This window comes from Lepisma saccharinum, chromosome 2 (assembly GCF_977018435.1).
Source record: "Lepisma saccharinum chromosome 2, izLepSacc3.1, whole genome shotgun sequence".
Lineage (NCBI taxonomy): Eukaryota > Metazoa > Arthropoda > Insecta > Zygentoma > Lepismatidae > Lepisma > Lepisma saccharinum.
The window spans coordinates 37,283,846-37,310,926 of NC_139230.1; the positions used below are offsets into that span (position 1 = coordinate 37,283,846).

At 38.1% G+C, this 27,081-nt stretch overlaps 1 protein-coding gene across 2 annotated transcripts in view; it reads right to left on the reverse strand.

Moving 5' to 3' along the window:
* The window catches only part of LOC145984403 (prolyl 4-hydroxylase subunit alpha-1-like), a 48,827-nt gene extending 24,379 nt beyond the window's left edge, over nucleotides 1-24,448 (reverse strand). For both annotated transcript variants that reach the window (XM_083118065.1, XM_083118064.1), the window contains exons 1-4: nucleotides 24,258-24,448; nucleotides 17,357-17,520; nucleotides 16,278-16,439; nucleotides 1,081-1,250 (exon numbers count right to left, since the gene is read on the reverse strand). In XM_083118065.1, coding sequence (XP_082974191.1) covers nucleotides 1,081-1,250; nucleotides 16,278-16,439; nucleotides 17,357-17,520; nucleotides 24,258-24,442 — 681 coding nt within the window. In that variant the 5' untranslated portion in view covers nucleotides 24,443-24,448. The remainder of the gene's footprint in view (nucleotides 1-1,080; nucleotides 1,251-16,277; nucleotides 16,440-17,356; nucleotides 17,521-24,257) is intronic.
* Between the last annotated feature and the right edge of the window lie 2,633 nt (nucleotides 24,449-27,081).

The window sequence follows — 27,081 nt, forward strand, 5'->3', positions numbered from 1 at the left end:
CATTGCTCATTTGTAAGTAACATGAAACTTCACAAACGAACCAGAAAATAATTTAAATGAAAAATTGCAGCCTCCACTAAAAGTCAAACCTGGGTCTCTGGCATACAATGCCATTGCTCTACCAACTGAGCTACCAAGCCAACCCTCATTTCAACTGATATATCAGAGCTGGCTCTGTAGCTCAGTTAGTGTAGCAATGCCCCTGTGTGCCAGACCTAGGCTCGAGTCCTGACCAAGACTGAATTTTTCATTTTAATTTCTACATAGTACATCTCATGTGAGTGCCAAAATAATTTCCAACTGTGAAACAACTTGGTATTTAAAAATTAATGCATTTTAAAATTCAAAATTAATGAAACAATTAAAATGAAAGTTAATGACAAGGTAGAAATAAAATGTGTGTTCTATTGTGTTGACCACATGGAAGAGTTGAGGGTGGTGGAGAGTTTCAAATATCTAGGAAGCATAATTGAGAGAAGTGGAAGAATAGATGGGGAGGCAAACAGAAGAGAACAAATTGATGGTGGACTCTATCAAAGTGTTCGAAGATTAATATGGAGCAGGGATTTATAAACCTATGAAATGAAATAAGGTACGTACTATGTGCCAATAATTACGTACAGAGCAGAGACTTGGACAATTACAGAGAGAGACGAAAGGAAGATGCAGGCAGGGGAGATGAAATTTTTAAGGAGTATATTGGGGAAGACTAGAAGGGATAGAATAAGGAATGAGGAGATCTGACAGACAGTGGGGGTGGTGAAGCTTTAGGACAGGATAGATCAGGCACAGATGAGATGGTTTGGACACATGAAGAGAATGGATGCAGAAAGACTACCAGTAAGAGCTTACAATGCACAAGGAGTGGGAATAAGACCAAGGGGGAGACCAAGATGTGAGTGGAAACAGCAGATAGAGGAGAGTGTTAGGGGAAGAGGACAAGATTGGAACACCGTGGAAAGAGAGGAGTGGTGGAAGACCAGGAAAAATTGGAGAGGCTTGACTTCTATGCCAACCCAGCCAGAGGCAGGAAACAGCAAGGGATGATGATGATGTTTGATTTCAATCAGTTTCACTTACTGTTTTTAAAGTATGATCTAGGTACTGAAGTATGACATCTTGTCTCACAGTTCTGTTGCCTTCTAATCCAGCCAGTTGGTAAGCTTCTTCCAACCACTCCATGGCTCTGCTGTATAACCCAGAATGGTAACATAATCTTCCCATGTAGAAACAATCTTGCGCTGTAAGACCTGTAACATTTAGCAGAAATTTAGAAAGGATATGTTGAAATAATTCCAAAAATTAAACAAACCAATATTCAGGATCTTAGTGGAAAAAAAAAAACAACATAATATTGTACCTTGATTATTTCTTCTTGGTAAATTGAGGATACTGCTACTCATATAAATTTTACAATGTACACAAACTCATTCTTTGCTTGTGCAGTGGTATTATATTGTGAATTTTAGCAACATTTGTACCTTGTTGGATAGCTGATGAATCAAGGAAGTAATTTAAGTAATTTGTACACTTCGTGTCATACCACTTTTGTTATTAATATATTGCCAAGCAAACTAAGAGTACATTTTTTTATCACCACTTGTAAGTTTAGACCCACCCCTTACTTACATGTGCTTGTTATTTGGGGCAAACTTTTTTTTCAACGAACCATTTATTTGTTAGCTATCAGAAAACGCTGAAATAAGTGCCATACAATGAGCTGTTTTTTTCTCAATTCGTATTTTTATGTGGAAAATTGTAATTAAAAAAACAATAAAAATTCTATTATCTCGAAAACTACTAATTTTTGGACGAGGTATCATATGGTCAAATTTATTGCAAATTGCCTCTACTTTAACCCCTTTCAGGGAATACATCTAATTAGAGGTCACCCTGTATATATACATACATACATACATACATACACACACTACACACATATATGTATAAATAAATGTTTGTGTGTGTGCACCTTTGTGGCTGCTAGAGGAGAGGGGTTTGTGTTTTAAATGGTGAATGGGGTCACTCCATACTTCATTTTATGTCACTCAACTTTAAAGAGAAAAAGCTTCGAACAAATCATATTTTCAATAAATGCTAAAATATTGCTGATTTCAATTTGTATCTTGACAGAAAGGAAAGGCCAAGTCCACTTTATCATCAGAACAGCTAATAGGAACTGGGTCTACAGATAGTTTTTAAAGTGAGATTTTGACTCCTGTGACTTAACTTTTGCGGATCCGAATCGAACTTGGGCAGAAATGGGGGGGGGGGGGTGGCAGAATCAAAATGTTTTCTGCCCCATAAAAATAGGGCGCAACTACTTTTCTAAATTAAGTTTATATTTGCGAAATCATAAAAATTACTCATTAACTTGCTTCTCTGGTCCCAGGAGCTTAAGACAAGTTCCATCAGCTTATTAATTCTGAAAATTTGTTAGGTGGGCAAGTGCTTCTGCCAAATTTCACCTAATTAGTCTGGGACTTCTTGAATGTAAGACAATAGCGATCACCACGCTAATATATATATCTAACGCCCATCATTCTGTATGTAATTTCATGATCAATTGTTGTTACGGATCTGATCAAGAGAATGAATTCAATATCGATTATTCTGTATTTTTAGTCATGATTTTTATAAATGTGTTTGACAATGCATGCTGAAACCGAAAAATATTTCCAACAAAGGATACCACGTTCCAACTTGCCCATGTGTTTTAATTCAGTGATGTTGAAAAATAATGTATGTGTAACTTCACATACGCGAAAAAAACAAGAAAAAACTCTGGGATAGCAGCAAGTGCCTCCTATGTCGCTCGTAGGAAGTGTATTCTACAAGAGCCATGAAAACTAATAATCTAAATATGTTTAATTCTATTTTGCCATTAAAATATTATGTGTTTGTGTCTTCGTCTCAAGCAATAGTGTGTGTAAATGTGTGTGTGATTGTGTGTCGTTGTTTGTGTACTCGTTTCCACCCGATGAAGAGAAGAAATAACCTGGATATGTGTCTTAGAAATTTTCGTGTAAGTCAGGTAAGTGCTTGCCTTGATATATTGTTCGCTTTTTCGATCAAAGAATGTCCCCACAGTTACGTATTCCGATCGGCCGCAGAGAGAGGGGAGGGAAGGAGAAACAGAAGCGCCTTTTTCTTTCAAGAATGGGTGAAAACGTCATGAAAGGGAGCGACCCCTACCCGCCTGACCATCAAACAGTCTCAACCCCCGTTACTCGGTCAAAGACCCACGACACCCTGGTTCGGAAGCAGAGGTTGCCAAATTTATCCGACCTCAGCATAGCACACGCAAACGTTCGTTCTTTAATCCCGAAAATAGACGAACTGAGGTTCGTGGTACGCCAACGTGCTTACGATATCGTAATAATAACGGAAACGTGGCTCTGTAGCGCAGACGGGACGAACGAAATCAACATCCCCGGTTACTCGGTTTTCCGTAACGACAGAAACAAGAAAGAAGGCGGGGGCATTGCCATATTTATCCGCTCGGCGCTGGCAGTAAAATTCGTAGACTTCCGACCATCCGAAGACAATGATATTGAATATATTAGCATGATAGTTAGTGTAAGTGACTTAAAACTTGGCATTTGCGCGTTTTACCGTCCACCAAATGTACCCTATACAAATCTCGCCGTCATAGAAGAAATTATTTCAGATAACTATGCCAGTGTAGACACTTTCCTTATGCTAGGCGATTTTAATTGCGACATGCTCAGCACACAAAAAGCGGAGACCCTGTTTCTTAAAGATATTATAAAATCGTATAGTTTAACACAATTGATTGATAAACCCACTAGAATAACAGAATCTTCCGAAACATTGTTAGATTTAATAATTGTTGACAACCCCAACATTGTATCTTCTTTCGAAATCGCGAGTCCAATCGGAACTTCAGACCACTGCTTGACGAGCGTGTCACTGCATTGCGCAAAACCCAGGGATAAAGCCAAGTACGTTACGTACCGAGATTTTAAGAAATTTGAATATGAAAATTTTTGTCTAGATGCTGTAAACATCAATTGGAATGAAACGTTTAAACTTGGAAACATCGATTCTAAAATAGAATTTCTTGAGAAAAATCTCGTCGACCTGTTTAACGTTCACGCCCCATTACGAACGGTTAGGGTGACGAAAGAGCCAGCGCCGTGGCTAACGGATAATCTTAAGCTGCTTATGAAATTGAGGGATGGTGCGCTGCGTAAATACAAGCGAAGCAAATTAATTTTACATTGGGACGAATATAAAAGATTAAGAAATTTTACCACCTCTGTTACGAGGCAAGAGAAGAAAGCTTATTTTTCTTTTATTGTAAATAACAATAAGAGAAATTCAAAAAATATGTGGAATAGCCTGAAAACAATTGGTATCGGTGGCAAACGGAACGCGGGAGAACTTCCGCCTCACCTGAGCAGTCCCTCTGAAATTAATAAACATTTTGCAAATGTCTACGACAGTGTTCCTCGAGACAACGCCATTATTGCAAAGGAGTGCAAGTATTTCTTAGAGAACTGCTTTCAAAACGATGCAAAAGAATTATCCTTTCGCCAGGTTCAAGATTCTGAGGTTGAAAAGGCAGTGTACAGTATTCGATCAAATGCTGCAGGAGTGGACAACATTACGTGCAAAATGCTTAAACTGGCCCTTCCCTTCATACTTACGGCATTCACGCATACCACAAATTTTTCTCTGAAAACCAGCCAATTTCCAAATGCATGGAAAGAAGCTCGAGTTATTCCGCTCCCCAAAAAGCAGACGTTAACCTCTCTAAGCGATTTAAGACCAGTCAGCATTCTATCAATATTTTCAAAAGTCACAGAAAAGATAGTATCTATACAATTAAAAGAGTACATTGCAAAATATAAAATCTTACCTGATTCTCAATCAGGTTTCCGTACTTCTCATAGTACAAACACGGCATTATTATCTGTCACGGACAATATTTTACGTTCGATTGACGATAAAAAACTAACTATACTAGTATTATTAGACCTTTCTAAAGCTTTCGATCTTGTCAATCATAACCTTCTCCTAGCAAAAATGAAATACTACAGTTTTTCGAAGCCTGTAATAAACTGGTTCCAATCATATCTACACGAAAGAAGACAAAGGGTTTTTTACCCTGCCGACACCGGATCATCACCGATAACATTAAATGGAGGAGTCCCGCAAGGTTCCATTCTGGCCCCCCTTTTATACACCTTATACGTCGCTGATATATCAAAGACCATCAGCCATTGTAATATACATTGTTACGCGGATGATACGCAGTTGATGATATCGTCATCACCATCGGATTTGTTAAACAAGATAGATAATCTAAACAATGATCTACATACCCTTAACAAGTGGCTCACTGCAAATGGGCTCGCAATTAACCAGAATAAATGCGTATACACAATTTTAGGCTCTAAGTATTATCTTGAAAAAGTAAATTATGATACAATTAACATCAAAATTAAAAACCAAAACATAATTTATGCACCAACCGTTAAAAATCTAGGCCTTACTTTCGATCCCAAACTTTCCTGGGCAGGGCATATTTCAGCGCAATGCACAAAAGCGCTAACAATAATGAGATCACTCTACAGGAGGAGAGACTTTTTCACTAAAGAAACGAAATTATATCTCATCGAAACTCTAATATATCCTATTTTCGATTACTGTGATGTGGTGTACGGCACGAATTTACAACGTAAAATATCGATCAGAATACAAAAAATACAGAATTCTTGCATTCGTTACGTTCTCTCGATCAGGAGAAATCAGCACATCCTACCCTTGCTCAATACATATAAAATCCTTAACATGTCTAGGCGACGCCTCCTGCATCAGTGTTCTACAATATATAACGTATTAAAATTGCAAACACCTAGCTATCTCCACGAGAAATTGATATTTAGAAATTCCATACATCCATACAATACTAGAGGTCGGCGAAAAATAGACATTCCCCGCCACTCTGCTGTCAGTTTCGAAGGCTCCTTCTCCCTCTGGTCTGCAAAGGTTTGGAATGCCCTTCCCGATTATGTTTCTTTTGCTACAACACCCAAAAACTTCAAAGAACAAGTCGTATTATTTTTATTGCAAAGACAACAATTGAGCATTAGCTCGTACGGCTAAGCAACAGGAATCAAGTAAAGTAAAACCATGTATTTCGGAAACACTTATCTGACACAACGAATATTTATTTCATCCTGTGTGCATGCTATTTTAGTATCGATTTGGAAATTGCGTATGTACACGTGTGTATGTTAATGTATCTGTCATTGTATTCTCTTATAATTTTATTATTTTTCATTTATGTCAAATTCATTCATGTTATGTTATCTGATTTCAGTATTATTCAGTATTATAAATGTATGTATTGTAACTTTTATTCACCAGAGTTAGGTGGTAGAGCAGCCCAGGGCTGAATCTCGCTCTGTAGTAAATAAAAAGACTTTTCAATTCAATTCAATTCAATAGATACATCAAGCTGTGTAACTTTCCATTTGTTAAATTTTTAATGGGCAACTAACAATCAAGAGGAATTCACCACATTGCTGCTACTGCCTTATTGTGTAGATGCACTTGCAAATTTTCAGAACCGATCCTTTGATCTACACAGCCTTCACTGCCAACAGCTTTATCAGATTTCCTTCATGTTGAAGGCACATTCCTGATATTGCAGAGTCTGGAACTTGTAACGCTCACTTTTACACTAACATTCTAGCTTCACAAATAGATCTAGCCCATTATTCTAAAAAATAGAACACTGTACTTTTAAAAATGAATTCATAAAGGGCTACCGTGCTTGCGTCAAAAATTCCATGCAGGCTATCTTCGTGTACTATTGTTCCACTCATACGAATACAGATGTTCTGTGGTGACAAGTTTGAGTCACGTGACAACTCATTTGTAACTTTCACATTCATTGAAATGGGGTGGTGTTTTCCTGCCAAATTCCGTGGACAAAGAAAAGGGAAGAGGGGGAGGTGGTCTTCGATCCTGGCCACTTGTTTGACAGTTCCAGGAATATACCTAGGTAGGAGCGCTTGAGGCCACATCTGCGTTCGCCAAATGGAGCTTCCTGTTGTGTGACAGAAAATGTTGTAATATAATGGCGAAGTGGGAAAGAGTAACTAAATTTCCAATAATTTCTTGTTTCCCTCAAATATCATCCCCCCCAGGGATAAAATTCATCAAGCAGAGAGGGGGACAAGTATCCAGTAGAGGAATTCCCCCATCCCCCCTACAAATACCACACTGCATAGATACCATTTAAAACTGTTATAGGTACTTTTATCATGAACCAGTTAGCAAATGAGATTATGAAAACCTACCTATGCTACAAATGTTAAATGTATATTGTTATTGATGGTGGGACACATGAATATTTGCTATTGTCAAGTATATGCTGTCTAATGGGAGAACTTACAACGTCTCAACCATTTATTAATTCGCACACTGGTTGAATTAATTGAATCAAATTTGGCTCAAAGGAGCAAAACACAAAAGAAAAGGTAGTTTTGCTTCATGTATGGAACTATCGCCTGAACAAGCTGGAAAGTGCAGGATAAGATAAGACAAGATGCATTTTAAAAATTTTATTATTATTATTTTTTTTAGATGTAATTCATCAGAAATGGGAGGCCCACATAGCCACATGGTTAGCACTCTTGCCTTTGGTGTCCCAGGTTCCATTCCCAGAGGGAGCCCCCAAACCTTTGGTGTTAACCCAGCATCAGGAGGACAACTGGGGATCTACTTGAAGAGAAGAAAGCAGGGACCTGTAACGTAACCCAACTTGTAACGCTGTCAAGTTAAAAATGGAACTATCGATATGCGTTACAATGGCATTGGCGTTCCACACAGTACCGGACAGATTGGACCTACCTACAACCTGGGTAAATTAGGCGTACTGTTACTCAACGACCCATTCGCTTCAGGTACTGAGTGGAACGGGTCACGAATGGAATGGGTATGATCCTATCCGCACATACTGTACCTGAACGATGGCTACCGGGTACAAAATGGAACCACAAGTTGGTAACCGGTACTGAAGCACTATGACCAGCGCTTGTTATTAAAATACCGGTACGTGGATAGAAATGGATGAAGCGGGTAACATTTGTAACAGGAACTTACAGTACGTATCATAACATACTGAGCGTATCCGAATTAAGTTTACTGTCAATCAAAATTCCACAGCAGCAAATGGAATACCGATAAATATACACTTCTTCGTTTAAAAGATTATTATAACAACTTTAGAAAAAAGTAATTCCTGATCTTTCTGGATAATTATTTATCCGAAAAATATGTATAAATACTATCTCGTTTATATTTCATTAATTTGTTAATAATGGTATCAGCTATGCAAAAATTTCAAAGACCGTCACTCTGGCAAACTATTAACAATAGAAACAATTAGTTTTAAAAAGCTCATGTATAATATACATACTAATTACAACGACCTGCGCAGAAGGTCGATATTCGTCCTTCAGGAAACCTGTTACTAGGAGGCATGTGCAGTAGGCCCCATAACTTTTAAAATAGGTAGAGAAGTGAAATTGAGTTTGACGGTAGATTATGCTAATTAGAGCACGGCAAATCAACATGATTGTGGAAAACCGGAAGTTGATGGATGCCACATTGAAAAATTTTACTTCTTAAGATAGAGAAGTGAAACTCGGTTCAACGGTAGCTTATGCTAATTAAAGCATGGCAAATAAACACGATTGTGGAAAACCGGAAGTTGATGGACGCCATATTGAAAAAAATTACCTTTTAAGATATAGAAGTGAAATTCGGTTTGATGGAAGCTTATGCTAATTAGAGCATGAAAAATCAACATGATTGTGGAAAACTGGAAGTTCATGGACGCCATATTGAAAAATGTCACTTCTTAAGATAGAGAAGTAATAATCGGCTTGGTGGTAGCTTATGGGAATTAGGGCCGCGTCCGAATCGGCAGCAGATGTCACCTAGAGCACCGTTCCATCCGGGGACTCAGGCAACCTCCGTTGTCCGAATTCGCGGCAGACGTGGAGTCTGAGGGGAGAGCTGAGAGGAGCGACAGATGCACGCTTGGACTCCCTGTGACCCTGCGCTTGGCAGCCATATTCTAACTTTCACTTTGTGCAGACAGCATTTACTGATTAGACGATGTAAAACTCAGTGATACTTTAACATTTTATCGATAATACTGAATGTAGAAAAATTGTAAATGATGAAATAGCATGTTACATTTTTAAAATGAGTAGTAAATAGGTGGAAATCATTGTGATGTTTGTTTGGTGTCTGCCTTCTGCTTCCGTGCGGTGCGCCTGCGCCCCAGAGCGCGGTGGGTGAAGTTCGGGCTGACACCTGGCGGGAAAAGTGATAACCGTACTACAAGGGGACATGTAGATTCGGACGACTTGGACGTGACTTCGACGGCACGCGAAAGCAACGGGAGAGAGCGGGACGGAGCGCTTGCCAATCCGGACACGGCCCAAAACATGGCAAATCAACGTGATTCCGGACAACCGGAAGTTCATGGACGCCATATTGAAAAATGTTATTTCTTAATATAAGGGAGTGAAATTCGGTTTGATGGTAGCTTATGGGAATTAGAGCATGGCAAATAATATGATTCTTGAAAACCGGAGGTTGCTGGTCGCCATATTGTAAAACGTTAATTCGTAAGATAGAGAATTCAAACTCGGTTTGACGGTAGCTTATGCTAACTAAAGCATGGCAAATCAACATGATTGTGAAAAACCGGAAGTTGGTGGACGCCATATTGAAAAACATTACTTCTTAAGATAGAGATGTGAAATTCGGCTTGATGGTAGCTTATGGTAATTAGAGCATGGCAAATCAACATGATTGTGGAAAACCGGAAGTTGGTGGACGCCATATTTAAAAATTTTATTTTTAAGACACAGGAGTGAAATTCGGCTTGATGGTAGCTTATGGAAATTAGAGCATGGCAAATCAACGTGATTCTGGGAAACCTGAAGTTCATGTACGCCATATTGAAAAATGTTATTTCTTAAGTTATACGAGTGAAATTCGGTTTGATGGTATCTTATGGGAATTAGAGCTTGGCAAATAAACATGATTCTGGAGAACCGGAAGTTGATGGTCGCCATATTGAAAGACGTTAATTCTTAAGATACAGCAGTGAAATTCGGTTTGATGGTAGCTTATGGTAATTAGAGCATGGCAAATTAACATGATTATGGAAAACCGGACGTTAACGGAAAAAAAATACTTTAATATTCCTCTTTCCTTTGGTGATTGCTTATGTTAATTAGAACATGATCAATTTATATGATATTATAAAACCGAAAGTCGATGGACGGGATAATAAAAAATGCATTTTATTAAGATGAAGAAGTGAAATTCGGTTAGATTATTGCTTTGATTGATTGATTGATTTAGTTTATTTTACTTCGCGTTTTGTGCCTCTTGGCTAATTTGCGAAGATGGGGACGAGTGATGAAATGATGAAATTGATGAATGGACATTCACAAACAACCAAGCCCGACCGGGATTCGAACCCGGGACCCTTGGCGTCGCAGTGCGATGTGATAACCACTCGGCCACAGGGTCGGGCAGGTTAGATTAATGCGCTTGCTAATTCGAACATGAACAATGCATATGCTGTTGTAAAACTGGAAGTTGATAGACGCCATGTTGAAAAAGAAATACTTTTGAGTGTCGATTTAGTTTTTATTTATTAAAAATTAAATATGAATTCCATCAACCTCAGGTTTTCCAGAATCATGTTAGTTTTCCATACTCTAATTAGCATAAACTACCGTCAAAACGAATTTCACTTCTCTATCTTAAGAAGTAACGTTTTTCAATATGGCGTCCATGAACTTCCGGTTTTCCACAATCATGTTGATTTGCCATACACTAATTAGCATATGCTACCGTCAAACCGAATTTCACGTATCTTTCTTTAAAAAAAAGGTAAAGTGTTCCCCTGTGCTTAGCACCACGCCATGAAGGCATATAGGGGGTGTGGGGTTAATGCCCCACACTTTCTTGATCTGGTCATGAGTGAGGGTGATGTGATCAGCATCACGCCCCTGACCGCCTTTACCCCCCAGGGTTTCCTCCAGGTACCCATGTCTATTCGACGCTGGGTGGGCGCCGGGGCCGCTTCCATCCGGATTTGAACCGGCCGGGATCGAACCCGGAACCTCGAGCATGGTAGTCAGACGCGTTACCGACTGAGCCACCGCGGCCGTATCTTTCTTAAGAAGTAACATTTTTCAATATGGCGTCCATCAACTTCCGGTTTTCCACAATCATGTTGATTTGCCATACTCTAATTAGCATAAGCTACCGTCAAACCGAATTTTACTTCTCTATCTTAAGAAGTGACATTTTTGAATATGGCGTGTAATTTCCAGTTTTACCAAAATCATATTGATTGGCAATGCCAGGTCAACCCGAATTTAAGATCTGTAACTTAGATGGTAACATTTCTCAATATGGCGTACATTAACTTTCCCTTTTTTCCATATGTATTAGTTGGTTATATTCTAATTACATAAACTATCATCATGTCGAACTTTCAATATCTTGCTTGAAAATATTTTTTTAAAATATGTTGGTATCACCTTGCACCCTAATATTACGTGTATTGGTTATATAAAAGTAACATTATTAATAACAAATCTCACGATTCCATATTTATTTTTATATATACAATTTATATTTTATTGCCTACAACCTCCATTAATATTAGTTATTATCGATTTTTCAAGAATTCAACAATGAATGTTTTAAAATGAAGAGTTACGTGACATATATTTTCTGATCCATTCAATACCTATTTGATTTGTTGAAAATAGGTTTTGTTACAATTGTACCCGATCCCAAATCCCATCATGAATTTGTACCGGTATGATTCTAAGGAGAGGTACGTACCGTAACGGAACCGGCATTCAGAGAAGGAACAAGTTCCATGCTTTCTGGTACGGGTATTTTAACGTTCCACTCTGTGTACCCAAAGCTGTCGTCCCCGAAGCACTCTCGGGTACGAACGGAACGGTATAGCAGAAGCGTTACTGTTCGCCTTACCAAGAGGTTCTGGTATTTTCCTTGGAACGGTCCACAGCACTTGGGCCGGTACGCGGTACCCGGTACGGAAATTACGCGGAACGGTGACAAATACCAATGAATTGCGTTACGTTACAGGTCCCTGGAAGAAAGGAAGTAACAGGCTCTGGGTTCAGAAGCCAGAAAACAGTGGCGATGGGACTCGATGTGCTGACCATGTGTCACCCAGTGAAAAGCCACTTAGCAGGCCCTGGCTCTGAGAGCTATTGCACTATGGAGTTTAGTTTAGTTCATTAGAAATAAATAATTTAAATAAACGACGACTCTTCTGCGGTCGAACCAGGAGTACGTTAGTATAATTGAACTGGAAACCGAATTGAAGATTAAGTTTTAGTCACAGTTTTTCCTAAAACGATTACGATGTGTATTAGCAGCTAAATATGTATATATTCAGACCCAACAAAGAAAAATAGGTTCATCAATGAAAAGGGATTTAAAAAGGATAAGTAGAAGTTGAAATTAGAGCAAGAAATTTATGATTATACCAACCTAATAATCTAATGCGATACTATTATTTTCACATCTGATTACAATTTCTCACAAAAAAATTATCCACAATTTCTTTCTCAATATCAATTGAGATTCAGAAAAGGAAAAAGGTGTCAAAATAGACTAATTTTCAAGCATCTATACTGTAATAATTGAAAGATTACAGCTTTATAAATTATTAAAATTCATCTGATATAAATAGATTTATTAGAGACTGTACACTTTGGAAGATTTCATATTTATATTCGAGTCCATTCAAATAAAGTTCATGAAGTACTTTTTTCAAAAAAATCTTACTCTTAACACTGCAGTGGTCACACAGAAAAAAATCAAGTCTTTGGTCTCATGGATCACTGTTGTGATCCATTGAATATTATCAGTTTTACTCAGTATTTGTCAAAATTTATCTGGTTTTATAGTTAGAATGTCCTTTTTAAAGTATTTTTCTGGTTCACTTTAAAGAAAAATGTAAGTGTTTTCACTCCACACATTACAGGAGGAAAGAAATACTAAATCTAGTGAATTATATTTGAATGTGAGGAAACCAACCAAAAAAATCAGTGTATCTTAGAATCAGGCCCATACCCAGGATTTTTTTTGAGACGGGTGGCCAAGCCCGAAACCTTGGTTTTATATATACATAGATATAATTGTCATGAAATATATGTCAATTATTAAATTATTTATTTATTTATATATATTTATAAACATATTTAAAGAAATTAATTTTCTACATTTATAAACTAGCAAATTAATTCCTTTAACGACTGGTTCAAAATGTCAAGAAATTAGAATATAGGTGAAATGTTTTTAATATATGTTAGATATTATTTAATTATTGCTTTTTATTAAAAATGATAATTAAATTTTCATACTTTTATTTTATTATGTTTTTATAATGGTGTAAATCGATTAATGGTCTCTCGAAAGGAAATATTTCTTTATCAGAATTGTAGCTAGAGATTTCAGCACCCAGGACGAGAATGATTTTTGCACCCCCTGCACTGAATTTGCACCCCCTACCTAGATGTTGCTGGCATACTTAGACATTGTAGAAATTTTATGTACTTACTCTTTTCAACTGAATCCGATGCAAAGAAAACTTAGCATTCAAGAAATGTGGCTAATAAAAGGACAGTTGGTTGTGCATCCCACACCATCTTTATTGAAGCAGTGTGTGTTATTGTTCACAACTGCAAAATCGATTGCAAATTAAAGATAACTAGGTGGAGGGACAAAAAATGAGAAACTTTAAGAAGACATTAGTTTCCTATTAAATCAACATGTAAGTGCTATGTTTTATTCCCGACGAAAGGAGATGAGATATGGAGGAGAAATGAAAGGTTGATCAAATTTCTGTGTTCCAGGGGCCTAGGGTGACAATGACAACCACCTTCGCAGCTACGGCTACATTTCTTACTAGTCCAATTTGATATAATTTTAAAATCTTATCTATGACTGTAGAAGTACCATTTTACCCCATGCTGTTACGAGAGCGCGCGCGCGAGAGAGAGAGATAGAGATAGAGATAGAGAGACAGATAGAGATAGAGAGAGAGAAATAGAGATATATATATGTATGCAACATTCACACACAGGCTTTGAGGCTTTGTTATTCCTTCTTTGTATGTGTTTATGATGTTAGTCTTACTAAAGTATGTTTGAAGTCCAAACTAATTGCTTATCTTTGTTGTTATAACACAAACTCTTACCATCGGAAAATTTTAATGGGGGAAAAATTTTAATAGAACAAGATCCTTGGTGGGAAGGTGGGAGATCCCCCTTCTGCCATGGGAATTTGTACCTTGAATGTGACCACCAACACTATGGAATTATCCTTATATTGAAGAACATGTCTGAATGTGAATCAACCACAAAAAGAGGACATATTCTCATCGAGACTGCAGTTTGAAGAAAGTCAAAACAGGGAGTAAATATGGTGAACCATCCCGACCAAATTGGAACATTTATTACAAGGGTTGGATAAAAAGTAATGGCAACACTGCTGTCCCGTGAAAGGGGCGAGTCACAGCGCCACAACCGTTTCGTGGTTGATAAAGGAATGTCAGACGAGGAAGTATAGTGAGTGGAGTGCGGTTGTATGTTATTCAGTCAAAAACAGCAGTGCTCTGAAGCAGAGGACGAGAGTGCAAGCGCCCTAACAATATGTTTAGGCAAGAAGAACAACGTCTCTTAGGCAGACGGTGAACGCAGCCTACTACTGCACCTTCTTGCAACACCACCTTCGTCTCGCATTAAGAAGGAAGCGACGGCACGTTCTGGCACGGTGTCCCATCATCCTGCTTGACAATGCAAAGTGTCACACTGCGAACACTGAGACGGCGCTCCTGCTTAACTGGCAGTGGGAGGTACTGGAACATCCGCCGTATTCACCGGTATGAGACCGTGTGATTACGACCTTTTTGCCAAAATGAAGGAACCACTGGGCGGGAAGCACTACGACACGCGCGAAGCCATCATACGTGCTATAGGGCGGTCACTGCGGGACATCGACAGAGATGGACGCGCTGACGGTGTACGACGCCTTCCATACGTGTGGCAGAAGGTCGTAGAGATGGGGGGGGGGATTACATTGAAGGAATGTAACACGTGCTCCTCTGCCAATACAGTCAAGTAGCAATTATACCAATGTTGCCATTACTTTTTATCCAACCCTTGTAGCTTCACATAAATGGTTATAAAACTAGAATTACTAAATATAGTAGACTGCAGACGTCTAGAGTCTGCCTCTCTCCAGAGACAACCCATTGATTTATACAATAAGAAAATCCATTTGGCTCGAGGGGAGTTAATACTGTAATTAAGGCTCGGGCAGAATTTATTAGGAAAGGAGCGATGGTAGCAACAGGATTTCACGGGTTACATGTTATTATTGGGTCAACATTTCTAGGAGTTTGTTTACAGGTCTGCTTAGAATCTTACTTTTAATATTATATTTCCTCACAAGATTCACAAACAGATTTCTTGTGGTCTGGACACACCCACTTCATACATTTATAACAGATTTTTAGAAACAACTGTTTACATATATGAAAATACTATTTGTCCGAAAATGCTCCAGATGAAGATCACTATTGTGCTCCACTGACATGTGATCTCTATAATAAGTCAACAATGGATCTGTTTCAAATAAATGCTGAAAAATCAGAGTTCCTGGACTGTTCGAGGAAGATACACTGGTAACAAAGCCCAATAGTGTTGCCATACGGCAGTATCTTGCAAATAATATAAACGTGTGGATCACTATTGTGATCCGAGTGAGCATTTCAGTGTTAAGGAAGACAAGTATGGTGTCATATTCAATACATTGTTAATATAAGATAATTTTTTCTTCAGTTAAAGACATATTTAACATGCAAGAATATAATTCAATCAAGGAAATTTGAGGAAATAAAAGAATTTCTTTCTTTTTTATCAAACAAAAAGAATTTAACAAAGAAATATTTTTGATTCATAATTCAAATACATCACAATTAGCAAAGAAACACACATGCACAAACATGCACATTTGTGCAAAATTTTGGTATATTGGAAAAATATGAATGGATCATAAAGAGTATAAGGAGCCTCAACAAATATTAATTCACAAAAATATATAAATCTATTCTTTATCAATAAACAAAATAAATGTCTCTTTCATATTCTTACCAGAATAAGTTTGCATTCCTGCCATAAATCCTCGAGATAAATCTGAAATATTGAGATTGTAGGTATCCTGTACTAAAATAAGTGCATAACTGACACCATGAAAATCCTCTTCTTGTGGAAACTTACGCCAAGATCTAATTTCGTCCATTCGATACAACAAATCTGGAAGGAATGAGAGAAGTGAGATAAAAGTGATTCTATTTCATTTATTCATGTTCAACTTGGAAAATGAAATACTGAAGAGAATTAATGATGTGTAAAAGAGAGAAATAAGGGATAAAGTATAAAAATAGGAATAAGATAGGAAGCTTTGATCAGGCAAGATAAAATAAAAAAATATATTTTAAGGAGTTGCCACATTCTCTTTTGGAAAAAGAAACATCACATTTTTTATCTAGCATTAAATACCATGATATGTCTTAAGAGAGTTTCACTGCTGCTCTATTTTACAGTATGTGCTATATCATTAGATTCTAGGCTTATGGGAACAATGATATGGAAGCCTTGCGTGCATACATATAGTGAGATTGATTTTTTACAAAGCATATTCTATTCAATTGCCTACTAATTTATTACATTGATTGATTGACTTTGTTCTTAAGTCCACTTTATGCACAGAAAGGCTAATTGGGACTGGACCTACAGTTTAAAGTGAGATCCGAACCACTGTGTGCTTCCACTTGGTATCGTACACAGGACCCCTTGACTACAAGGTGACGACGATGGACTGGGTCATTGGGGAGGCCCTCTAATTTATTAGACTATCCAGCAGTTGGTAAGTAGGCTTTGGCCTTAAAGGGCTGTTGCGTCATGTGTTATATTATATATCAGATATGCCATTAATAAATGCTCTAAAATATTTTTTCTGTTTTTTTTTTTCAAAATTAATTTATAAAGTGATGGTTGAAATAGTAAGTTTTTAGAACTCTTTTTATGGAAAGTAAGATAAATTTGAAAATATTTGCAATAGTCTTACCATATACATATGTAACTACTAAGACTAGTGGTCAGATTGCTTTATATGTAATTAATGCTAGTATCATCAGAATTATTTTGCTTCTCAAAATTGGTTTTACTACCTCTCCAATCATCCACTTTCATATCTTCTTCAAGTTGTTTCCAGTCTACTGTAAGCCTCTTAACGGTTTGAAAAGCATGAATTGGATTTTGAACAAACTTCTCTGAAAATCCTGCTCCTCTGTGTACTTGTGCATCCATGGTGTGATAGAATGAATGCAAATACCTATAACAAAAATTAGAAGAAATAGTATAACTTGTGGCATCTCAACAAATGTGGTGATGAAAGAAAAATAATTCAACAAAAAATGCCAAAAGCATTTGAATTCTACTTTAAGCAAGATAAAATTTTTATCTGGACGATATTGATTTTCTTTCACCGCACATAGCATACGCAATAACCTTAATTGTGCCCATATTCCCCACGTTCCCATTTTCACCCTAGTTCCCCTAGCTTTATTTTTTAAACACCTTAAGTGTGCTGTTAAAGAACACGTTTATTGTGGGTATGTATTTCTTTAATACCTTCTTAATGATATCAAAATAACATTAATCTATTAGTTTAAATAGCTACATGATTTTGCAATATATTTATTATGTTATGCAGCAGTGGCCGTTTCAATAAGGAAGAGCATATAGGAAACGAACCTTGACTGTTGCATCGGAGTTTGTATCAATCTATCAAGATCTTTTTACAGTTCTTCGCGCGTTGCAAAAAAATATGTCGCAGAAAGGTGAATAATCCGCCGATTCCTCCTTAGTTGTTCTTCTTCAGCAGCATTGTTTGCTATAAATAGAGTTGCGTACGAAGCTTCGTGGATGAAGGAAAAGAAAAGGATCTCGCTTATCGCACAACGAGAAGACTTTGCGTTCTTACGTCAAGCGAGGAATGTCTACGTTGTTAGATTAGGTTTGGTTCTCTTAACATAAATACACTGTAAATGTATTATTCATGCTAAGAGAACTAAAATGTATATATTCAAAATGTCCATAATTTTAAAAGAGCATATGATTCGGTTAAAAGAGATAAATTATATAATATATTAGTCGAGTTTGGAATACCTAAGAAGCTTGTTAATATGATAAAAGTATGCAACAGTGAAACAGAAAGTAAAATTCGTGTGAGTATTAATATGTCTGACAAATTTACAATTCATGCTGGGTTAAGACAGGGAGATGTATTATCTCCATTGCTCTTTAATTTTGCCTTAGAACATGCTGAGGTAAAAGATACTAATGAAGGACTAACCTTAAACAATCTAACTCAGTTGTTAGCATATGCAGATGATGTAGACTTACAAGGGAATGATATAAATACAATTAAGAATAATGCTAAAATATTTTTAAAAGCAGCTAAAGAGATAGGTTTGGAAGCTAGCAAAAAGCTCTAGTGACTTCCTGGAGGGGAGGAAAAGGATACCACCCTCATCGCCTGAGCCACGATAAAAGCCTAACACTCAAAGTTGAACACGTGGAAAGTTTCAGAAAAAAGGAGAAATATCCACTACTGGTCTTTGAACACACCCTCGACACTCCTCAAACAACCTACAAATATATGCTTACAGGCCAAAATCAAGTGTTCGGCAATAATCAAAATTTAATTAATGATAACTCGTTTGAATCAATTTCCAAATTCAAGTACTTAGGAGTAATACTAACAAATGAAAATGATATTAAAGAGGAAATAAAAAGCAAGCGTAATTCAGGAAATGTACGTTACTTTACTCTTCATAAACTTTTATCTTCTCGTATAATATCTAACAAACTCAAAGTTAAAATATACAAAACAGTAATTCTGCCTGTAGTATTATACGCGTATGGGTGCGAAACTTGGTCCCCTCCATTGAAAGAGGAACATAAATTAAGAGTAATTGAAAACAAAATCCTTTGAAAAATATTTGGATCTAAAAGGGATGAGGAGACAGGTGAGTGGAGAAGGTTACATAATTTACAACTGCATAATTTGTATTCATGTTCGGATATTGTTAGAATAATGAAATCAAGGAGACTTAGGTGGGCAGGCCATGTGGCACGAATGAGAGAGGAAAGAAGAGATTTCTGGATTCTCGTTGGGAAACGAGGTCCTTTCATCAATTTCATCTTATCACTAGTCATGCCATCAGTCGACTAATATTAGTTGATTATTAAAACCATAGAAGGAACATCGACTAATGAAAATTAGTTGACTCAAAAGAAAATAGTGGACTATTTATCAATCGAATTAGTCTTTTGACTATTATTATTGACTGATTTGGTTTCATTTGACTTCGCTTTTCTGCCACTTTAGGCTAATCGCAAAGATGAGGATGTGTGATGATATGATGAAATTTATGAAGGAGTGCTAACAGATGTCCAGGCCGGGATTCGAACCCAGGTCGTGTGTACCAATATTAGTTGTTAGTGATCATCACTACTTTATTACCAGTAGCAGAAACGATAAGTAAAAAAAAATAATTAATTCGTTATTCGTTCGTAATTAAGGCTCGCTACTCATGGAGTTGCTCGTTCACGTCGAGAGAGCCATTAACAGTCCCCAAGAGGGAGTCGTTCCTTTTCAATGACTCGTTCACGAACGACATTACAGCTGCTCGCTCTGCAGTTAACAAGTGCACATGAGAGTGCTCTTTCAATAAAAATACAGAGGGTTGACCAGGCCTGATTTGCACGGATATTGTGACCTTCCTGGAGAGGAGGGAACGAATACCGTCTTCATCGCCTGAGCAACGAAAAAAGCGTAAAACATGTTGGGCACTTGGAAAGTTGGAGAAAAAAGGAGAAATATCCACTACTTTGAACACACCCTCGACACTCCTCGAACTACAAATATTTCGCGAAAACGATATCGTATAATTTTCCAGTAAGACTAGTCTCGGTCTATTTCTATACATTCCACACACAGGTTCTAGTCATTTGCTAGATGCCTACCTCCGTGGTGGAGTGGTTAGCACAGCCTGACGCGAGGGGTCACGGGTTCGAATCCCGGCCGGGGCATGGATGTTCTTTGCGCGTGTCTCTTCAAGAATATAATCATATCATCACTCATCCTCATCTGCCTGCCTTCGTGATGGAGTGGTTAGCACAGCGCGCTACGACGCCAGGGGATCGCGGGATCGAATCCTGGCCTGCACATTGAAGTTCTTTGTGGGTGTCCTTAAATAAAGCCATAAAAGACCTATCGTGGACGGAAAGAGGTCGGGTATTGAGATGATCTTCAAAATATCGAATCGAGAACGAGACCAAGCCCTTCAAATGCTCAGAATGTAGAATATTTACGATTTTTTTTAAAAAAAATCAATAACATAAATTAAGAGTATTTGAAAATAAAATCCTTAGAAAAATATTAGGACCAAAAAAGGGATGAGGAGACAGGTGAGTGGAGAAGGTTACATAATTTAGAACTGCATAATTTGTATCCATGTCCAGATATTATTAGAATAATTTAATCAAGACGACTTAGGTGGGCAGGCCATGTGGCACCAATGGAAGAGGAAAGAAGAGTTTTCTGGATTCTTGTTGGGAAACTTCATGGTAAGAGACCTGTAGGAAGGCCAAGACGAATATGGATGGATAACATTGAGATGAACCTAAAGGAAATCGGCTAGGATGGAAAAGACTGGGTTGATCTTTAACAGGATAGGGACAGATGGAAGGCTTGTGTTGCTGCAGCCATAAACGTTCGAGTTTAATAAGCCTAGAGAGTTAGTTAGTAAAGATTATCTTCGTTAAAACCAAGCCAGTCAGCAGCACGGCAGCACTGGTAATGAGTGAACGAGCAATGATGGAAATTTTTCCAATCGTTTCGTTGCGCTCTGCAACTGCTGTGCAATCATGGAGTCGGAGCTAAGGAACTTTGGTAAGCACCGTTAAACGACTTTACCACGAAATAAAATTGCAAATAGGCCATTTTTTATTTAATATTTTTCGATTATTTTACGTCAGTTTTCTACGTATTCGACTAATATTGACGATGAGAACGAATGATTGAACAAGCACAATGGTACACCAATGTCAGGTTCAAACCTGGGACCTCAGGCTTAGCAGCATGTTACGGTTACCAGCTCGCCTCTGTGGCAGTCGCAGAAAACATCCATCATTCACGTTATGAGAGTCATAAATATATGTTGCAAATTTAGCCGGTTGCAGCCATGCCCTGTTCATTTTTATTATTTTATTTATGAAGACTCCCCCCAGTTCAAGTTCCAAAATTTTATCCAGAAAATCCTATCCTGACTTCAAAGCTTTAGTATTTCCTGTCTACACAGCTGCTGCATAAGAATAACTTTAATTGTTGCTAATTAGTAACGAGAAAGCAATTTTCCAAATGCAAAAATTTCCCTCCATGGCAACTGAGCTGATTTCGTAACTGCAAGTGTTCCCGGGTTCGATTCCCAGGTATGTGCTCTGAGGTGGGAATATTTCCGAACAAGTTCCTGCATAAAGCGCCTCTGAGGTTCACCCAGCCTCTAATGAAAATGATATCTGAGTGACAACTTTGGAGAGTAAAGGCAGCCGGAGCGTGGTGCTCATCACACCATCCCCCTCCCTATGCGCCTTAATTGCATGTTGCAATGAACGTACAGGGGAAGGATTTTCTTTACGAGAAACTGGGAAACTCTTTTATGTGTTCTCGCTTTTTTACTTGTCATTGCGGTAAAGTGCAGCGCATGCCAGATGTTGTGGAGCTTTACATCTCTTTCAGCAGATGTCACTGCATACGAGGTTGTATCCCCGCCTGATCTGATAACACGCGTCAAAGGCATGCATCGGAACTGCATTATAAACATGAACTGGGACACGAGAGTTCAACTGGAGTAGCCATGCAAGAATTTTAAACGCACAAAGCACAGTCAGTCGTTGAAATTCCATTTCAATTTTGACCTTTATCTTAATATCACACTGACGAGTTTTAAGGAAGGATAACCCACGGTGGCTCGCCAAAATGTACGTTGATGGAGTTGTGTTCCAAGTGCACTTTTATGCACAGTAAGGCTAACCGGGACTTTACATTTTGCAATATGTAGATAATGTAGATGAGTCAAAACGAAAGAAGACGAAGACACTGCTAGCAGAAAATAATATTTATGTTGGTACACATGTAAAACGAGTATGAGTACCCAAAAGTGGAAGAAAAGCGAAATAAAATAAATAAATCAATCGGTTATTGTGTCCCTGCGTTTTTCAATTTATCACCATGACCGAAAATTAATGTTTCACTGATGTAATGCATCACTATAATCATGTGAATTATTTTCCGTCATCATCGTGTGTTTAACCATTCCTTAAAGCATATACTCTAACGCTGTTGTCCTTAGTGTAATTGATCTTATTGTGTGGAAGTTTTGATGTAGGCAAAAGAATGAATAAATCTGAATTGATTGTACGAAATTTAAAATATAACAACTCCGAGGTGACGCATATTAACTGTTCTTAGTTCGATGTCAAAGGACGATTTTTCCTATACATTAAAAAGGATTCCGGCCTCCGCGGTAGAGTGGTTAGCATAGCTTGCTTAATGACCGGCCTTGGCATTGTGTTCACTCGGTGTTCATTGTGAGTGTCGCTTCATTAATTTCATCATTTCATCGACCATCCTCATCGTCGCGTTTAGCCAAAAGTGGCACAAGAAGCGAAGTAAAATAAAGCAAATCAATCAATCGAACATAGGGTCTCCGGTTTCATAGAGCAGTATGCAAATGACTCAGTCATGAAGACCCTCAAAATTGAAATAATAATTGCAACAGAAAACCTGATATTAGAGTATTTTAAGAGTTTAGGCATATTAAAAATTCACGTCAACCAACAACAATTTCACCTGTATTGTGTGATATATGGTTCTGCCCTAACAATTGATTGATTGATTGCTTTGCTTTTATTTCACTTCGCTTTTTGTGCCACTTTTGGCTAATTTGCGAAGATGGGGAAGAGTTATGATATAATGAAATTGATGAGTGGACACTCAGAAACATCCATGCCCAGGCCGGGATTCAAACCCGGGACACCTGGTCTTGTGTATGGGACCGGTGGCCATCCACCGTCCTGAGGAAATTGGGGAGCTACAAATGAGTAGCGTGACGCGGTCACGGAAACCTACAACGACTGAAGGCTTGTCTTGCTGACCACACGTCACCCCATAATTCCCACCTCGGCAGGTAGGACCTGGCCCTCACGGACTGTTGCGCCACGGGTTATTATTATTATTACCATCTTCAAATAAAGCTTTATCGTTATATATTACCGTATTTCATTGCATTATCGTGCACCCTGTTTCTCAATCCACCCCCCCCACACACACACAGAGAGAGAGAGAGAGAGAGAGAGAGAGAGAGGGGAGGGGGGGTAGGAACACAAAATCCTTCCACAAACTTTCAAGACTCCAACAGAAAGCTTGCTGCAAACAAGGCGTGCTGGCCTTGTCTGCTACTGCCCTCCCCCACTTTCTTATCTATACAGGAGCAATGAAGAGTTTCCAACTCACTTCTGAGTTGGTAGGAAAAGGATTTCATTTGATCCCGTCTGTACAAGGCTAAAATAATGCCGAGTGCTGGTGAATATATACTCCCTGAGAGAAAATGGATAGTTTTGTTAAATATCCAATATTAATGACATCAATATTGAATATTTATTATATTTGATGATTCACCACATGTGAAACGAACGGAATGATCCGTGAAATTCTGGTATGCGGCTCAAAAAATGTAATGTATATTTTACACAACTTAATAACATACTGCTTTACTTAGGAAAAATAACGTTGAATACACTAGCGAATACAATTTGTGCGAATGAAGTGATTATGGGATGAATAGGCTACATAAAATTATTACTTTTTTACGTCTGTAAGTTCATTCTCTAATGTTTCTTTCCGAGTAACATCGGCCGGCTGATGTCACGGTTTACAGGGTTGCCAAATTGAAGGCTCCGGCCTGTAATGGAGCGGGCCGTGGTTCAGCACAAAGTACTCACCTTTTGATTCTGTGCAACTTGTCTTCCACTCTGTTGATGTGATCCTGAAGCAGCTGAACGAACGAGTTCTCGATGGAGAGAACCTCCTGGAAATCGGCAACAGACGTGTACACCTCTCCGCAAATGAGACGCAGCCCCACAAGTGTCAACAACGAGAGCCTCAGCATTTCGCGCTGCGAGTTCATGGCCAGGAATCTGCAAATAAGAACATGCTGTATGCGGTTTCAAGTGAAGTGCTCGGGTGAAAACATGGGAAGTAACATTTTGGTAATTTTTGAGTTGCAAAGTAAAATGTGCCATCCTTCAATTTTCGAGTAAAATTTCCATGTCATACAATTTGCATTGGACTAAGTGAAGCCGTGTGAAATTGGGAAACACAACACGAAAACTATTTATCTACAGTATAGCTTCTAATAACCATTCTTCTTAATGAACTCAGAAATTATCAAAATGACACCATGTTTTACAGCCGAACATTCAAATCATACTGTAATAACATTTTCAAAATATGTTGAAAACATGGTCCAATCATCATCTTTCTCCCGTACACATTGAAGGGTGCAAAATAGCCTACTGTTCCGACGCACCCAACAATGTTAATTCAATCGATCATCATCTTTCTCGGTGATTTACGCGAATTATTTTTCCAGATGTGAGATTTGATTCGAGTTAAACATCAGGAATATTCCCTCCTTCTTCGCTCTCTGTAGTGATAAATCTGACTGCACTGGTTTTCTCACAGAGCACACATTTCTATCAGTATCCAATTCTTTCAATCGAGCACTGCGCTTCTTATGTACGAGGAGGTACTGGATGCCGTCGCATTAACATTAGTAGCACGTTTTTAATGTAAAGTGCAAAACGTGGCTTTCGAGGAGAAAATACATGTGACATTAACTCATACAAATAGTAATATATGAACTTTAATTTGTTATCAATAAATTACAGTATCTTCCAGGGTTAAGATTATGTTAGGTGATTTTTCTCTGGTGGAACCACGCTGTTCCAAATCAGTTATTCATTCATTTCTTGTGCAAGTGCGATCATATTAGAATAGAAAAGAAGTAAAGAAAGACATTTTTGTGAAAAACAAATTTCCGCCGTAACAAAGTTGAATTCTTGGTCCGGACAACTACGTTTCCCATTCTTGGCGGGTACGTGCCATGCCACCAGACAAAATTCACCGACAAAGAACAGTGGCATATTTGTTTTATTTATGACTTCAACTTTCTACCGATTTCCTGTCAAACTATTTCTCGAGGCACCGTAACATGATTGTTTGTGTTCAAGCTGGAATACACCAAATTTGAGTGCATGCCACCCTGAGCTCTTGAAAATAACGATGTAACAAAATGGAGAAAAGATGAAAACTAAAAAGGTCAGTAAGGTCCGCTGGGCTCTTTTCCAACCCTCGTGTTAACGACTGAGTTCCGATTCCGAGTGTCTGATACTCCAGTATTGCAAAGCACGTAACACACTTGTTTCGAGCCATCCATTATTGCAAGGCGACCATGTTAGCCACTACCTTACCGGGAGGCCAGAGTCTCTTAGCATCTGATTATGAACTTGAAGAATGATAAAATTAGAAAATAAACTTTATACATAATTATGGTCTAATTTCAATTTTAAAAATGTACACTGCAAAACTGAATATTTAATTAATTAATTAATGTATTTAGTTGATGTTATTTCGCTTCTCTGCCACATTTGGCTAATCGCGAAGATAGCAATGAGTGATGATATGATGAAATTGATGAAGGGACACTCACAAACATCCATGCCCAGGCTGGGATTCCAGCCCGACGTGATAACCACTCCGCCACGGAGGCCGGCTGAATATTTAATGTTACCGGATATTATTGTTTGATTGGATTTTTGTTATAAGTCAACTTTATACACAGATAGGCTAATCCGGACTGGACCTACAGTTTAGTGTGGGATCCAAACCATTGCGTAAATTGCCTCCATAGGGTATCCAGCCCGTGACCACTTTTTTACAGGGAGCCGACGTTACCACACCATCGCGGAGGGCTTTGCTTGCTTGGTAAGTTATGTTTCTATGTATGTCATGATTACATCATGTTACTGATATTCACTATATAACTTTGGATTCTGTATATTTGTCTAATGGCAGCTGCGTAACTTTTCCAACTAAGCAACAGCTGCATTTGCTGTTGGAAATTAAGAAAACATAGAAAGTCAGAGCAAGTTAATATTTCTAGAAGATGTAGATTATTGTAAAAAATAATTACATACCTAAAGTTTTTTTAATGAGGAGTGACTGATTCTTCATTACAACATATGTGTTAGCGACATCCCCCCTTGCAACTTCTATCACATGCACGTACACTATGGCACTATAAACTGACACAAGAATGAGAATCCTTTACAAAGAGTTTCAGAAGAAGTGATTGCGATCCCAAGGGAATATGGACCATTGCATCTGTTCGTTTTGGACGGGGAGGAAGTAGGAAGAATGAAGAGTATAAATAAATGTGTTGCTTTGGGCTACATACCACGAAAAATTCAAGAGCGGTGTTTCAAACTAGAAGCAAAAATTTACTGAAGAACGTTCTTATAATATTCATCAAAGCAACCGCCGTTAGGCTGTAAATAAAAAAAACCGCATAGATTCAACAATGTTTTACTTTACATCTGAAAGGTACAGCTGTCCTCTATTTTTCAACATAGTCGCCATGTAAATTGAAGCACTTGTCATAGCGTTTCACCAACTTACCAATCCCTTCTGCATAAAACTCAGCCGCCTGGGAATTCAACCAAACTGTCACAGCATTTTGAAGATCCGCATCGTCCGGACGGGGCC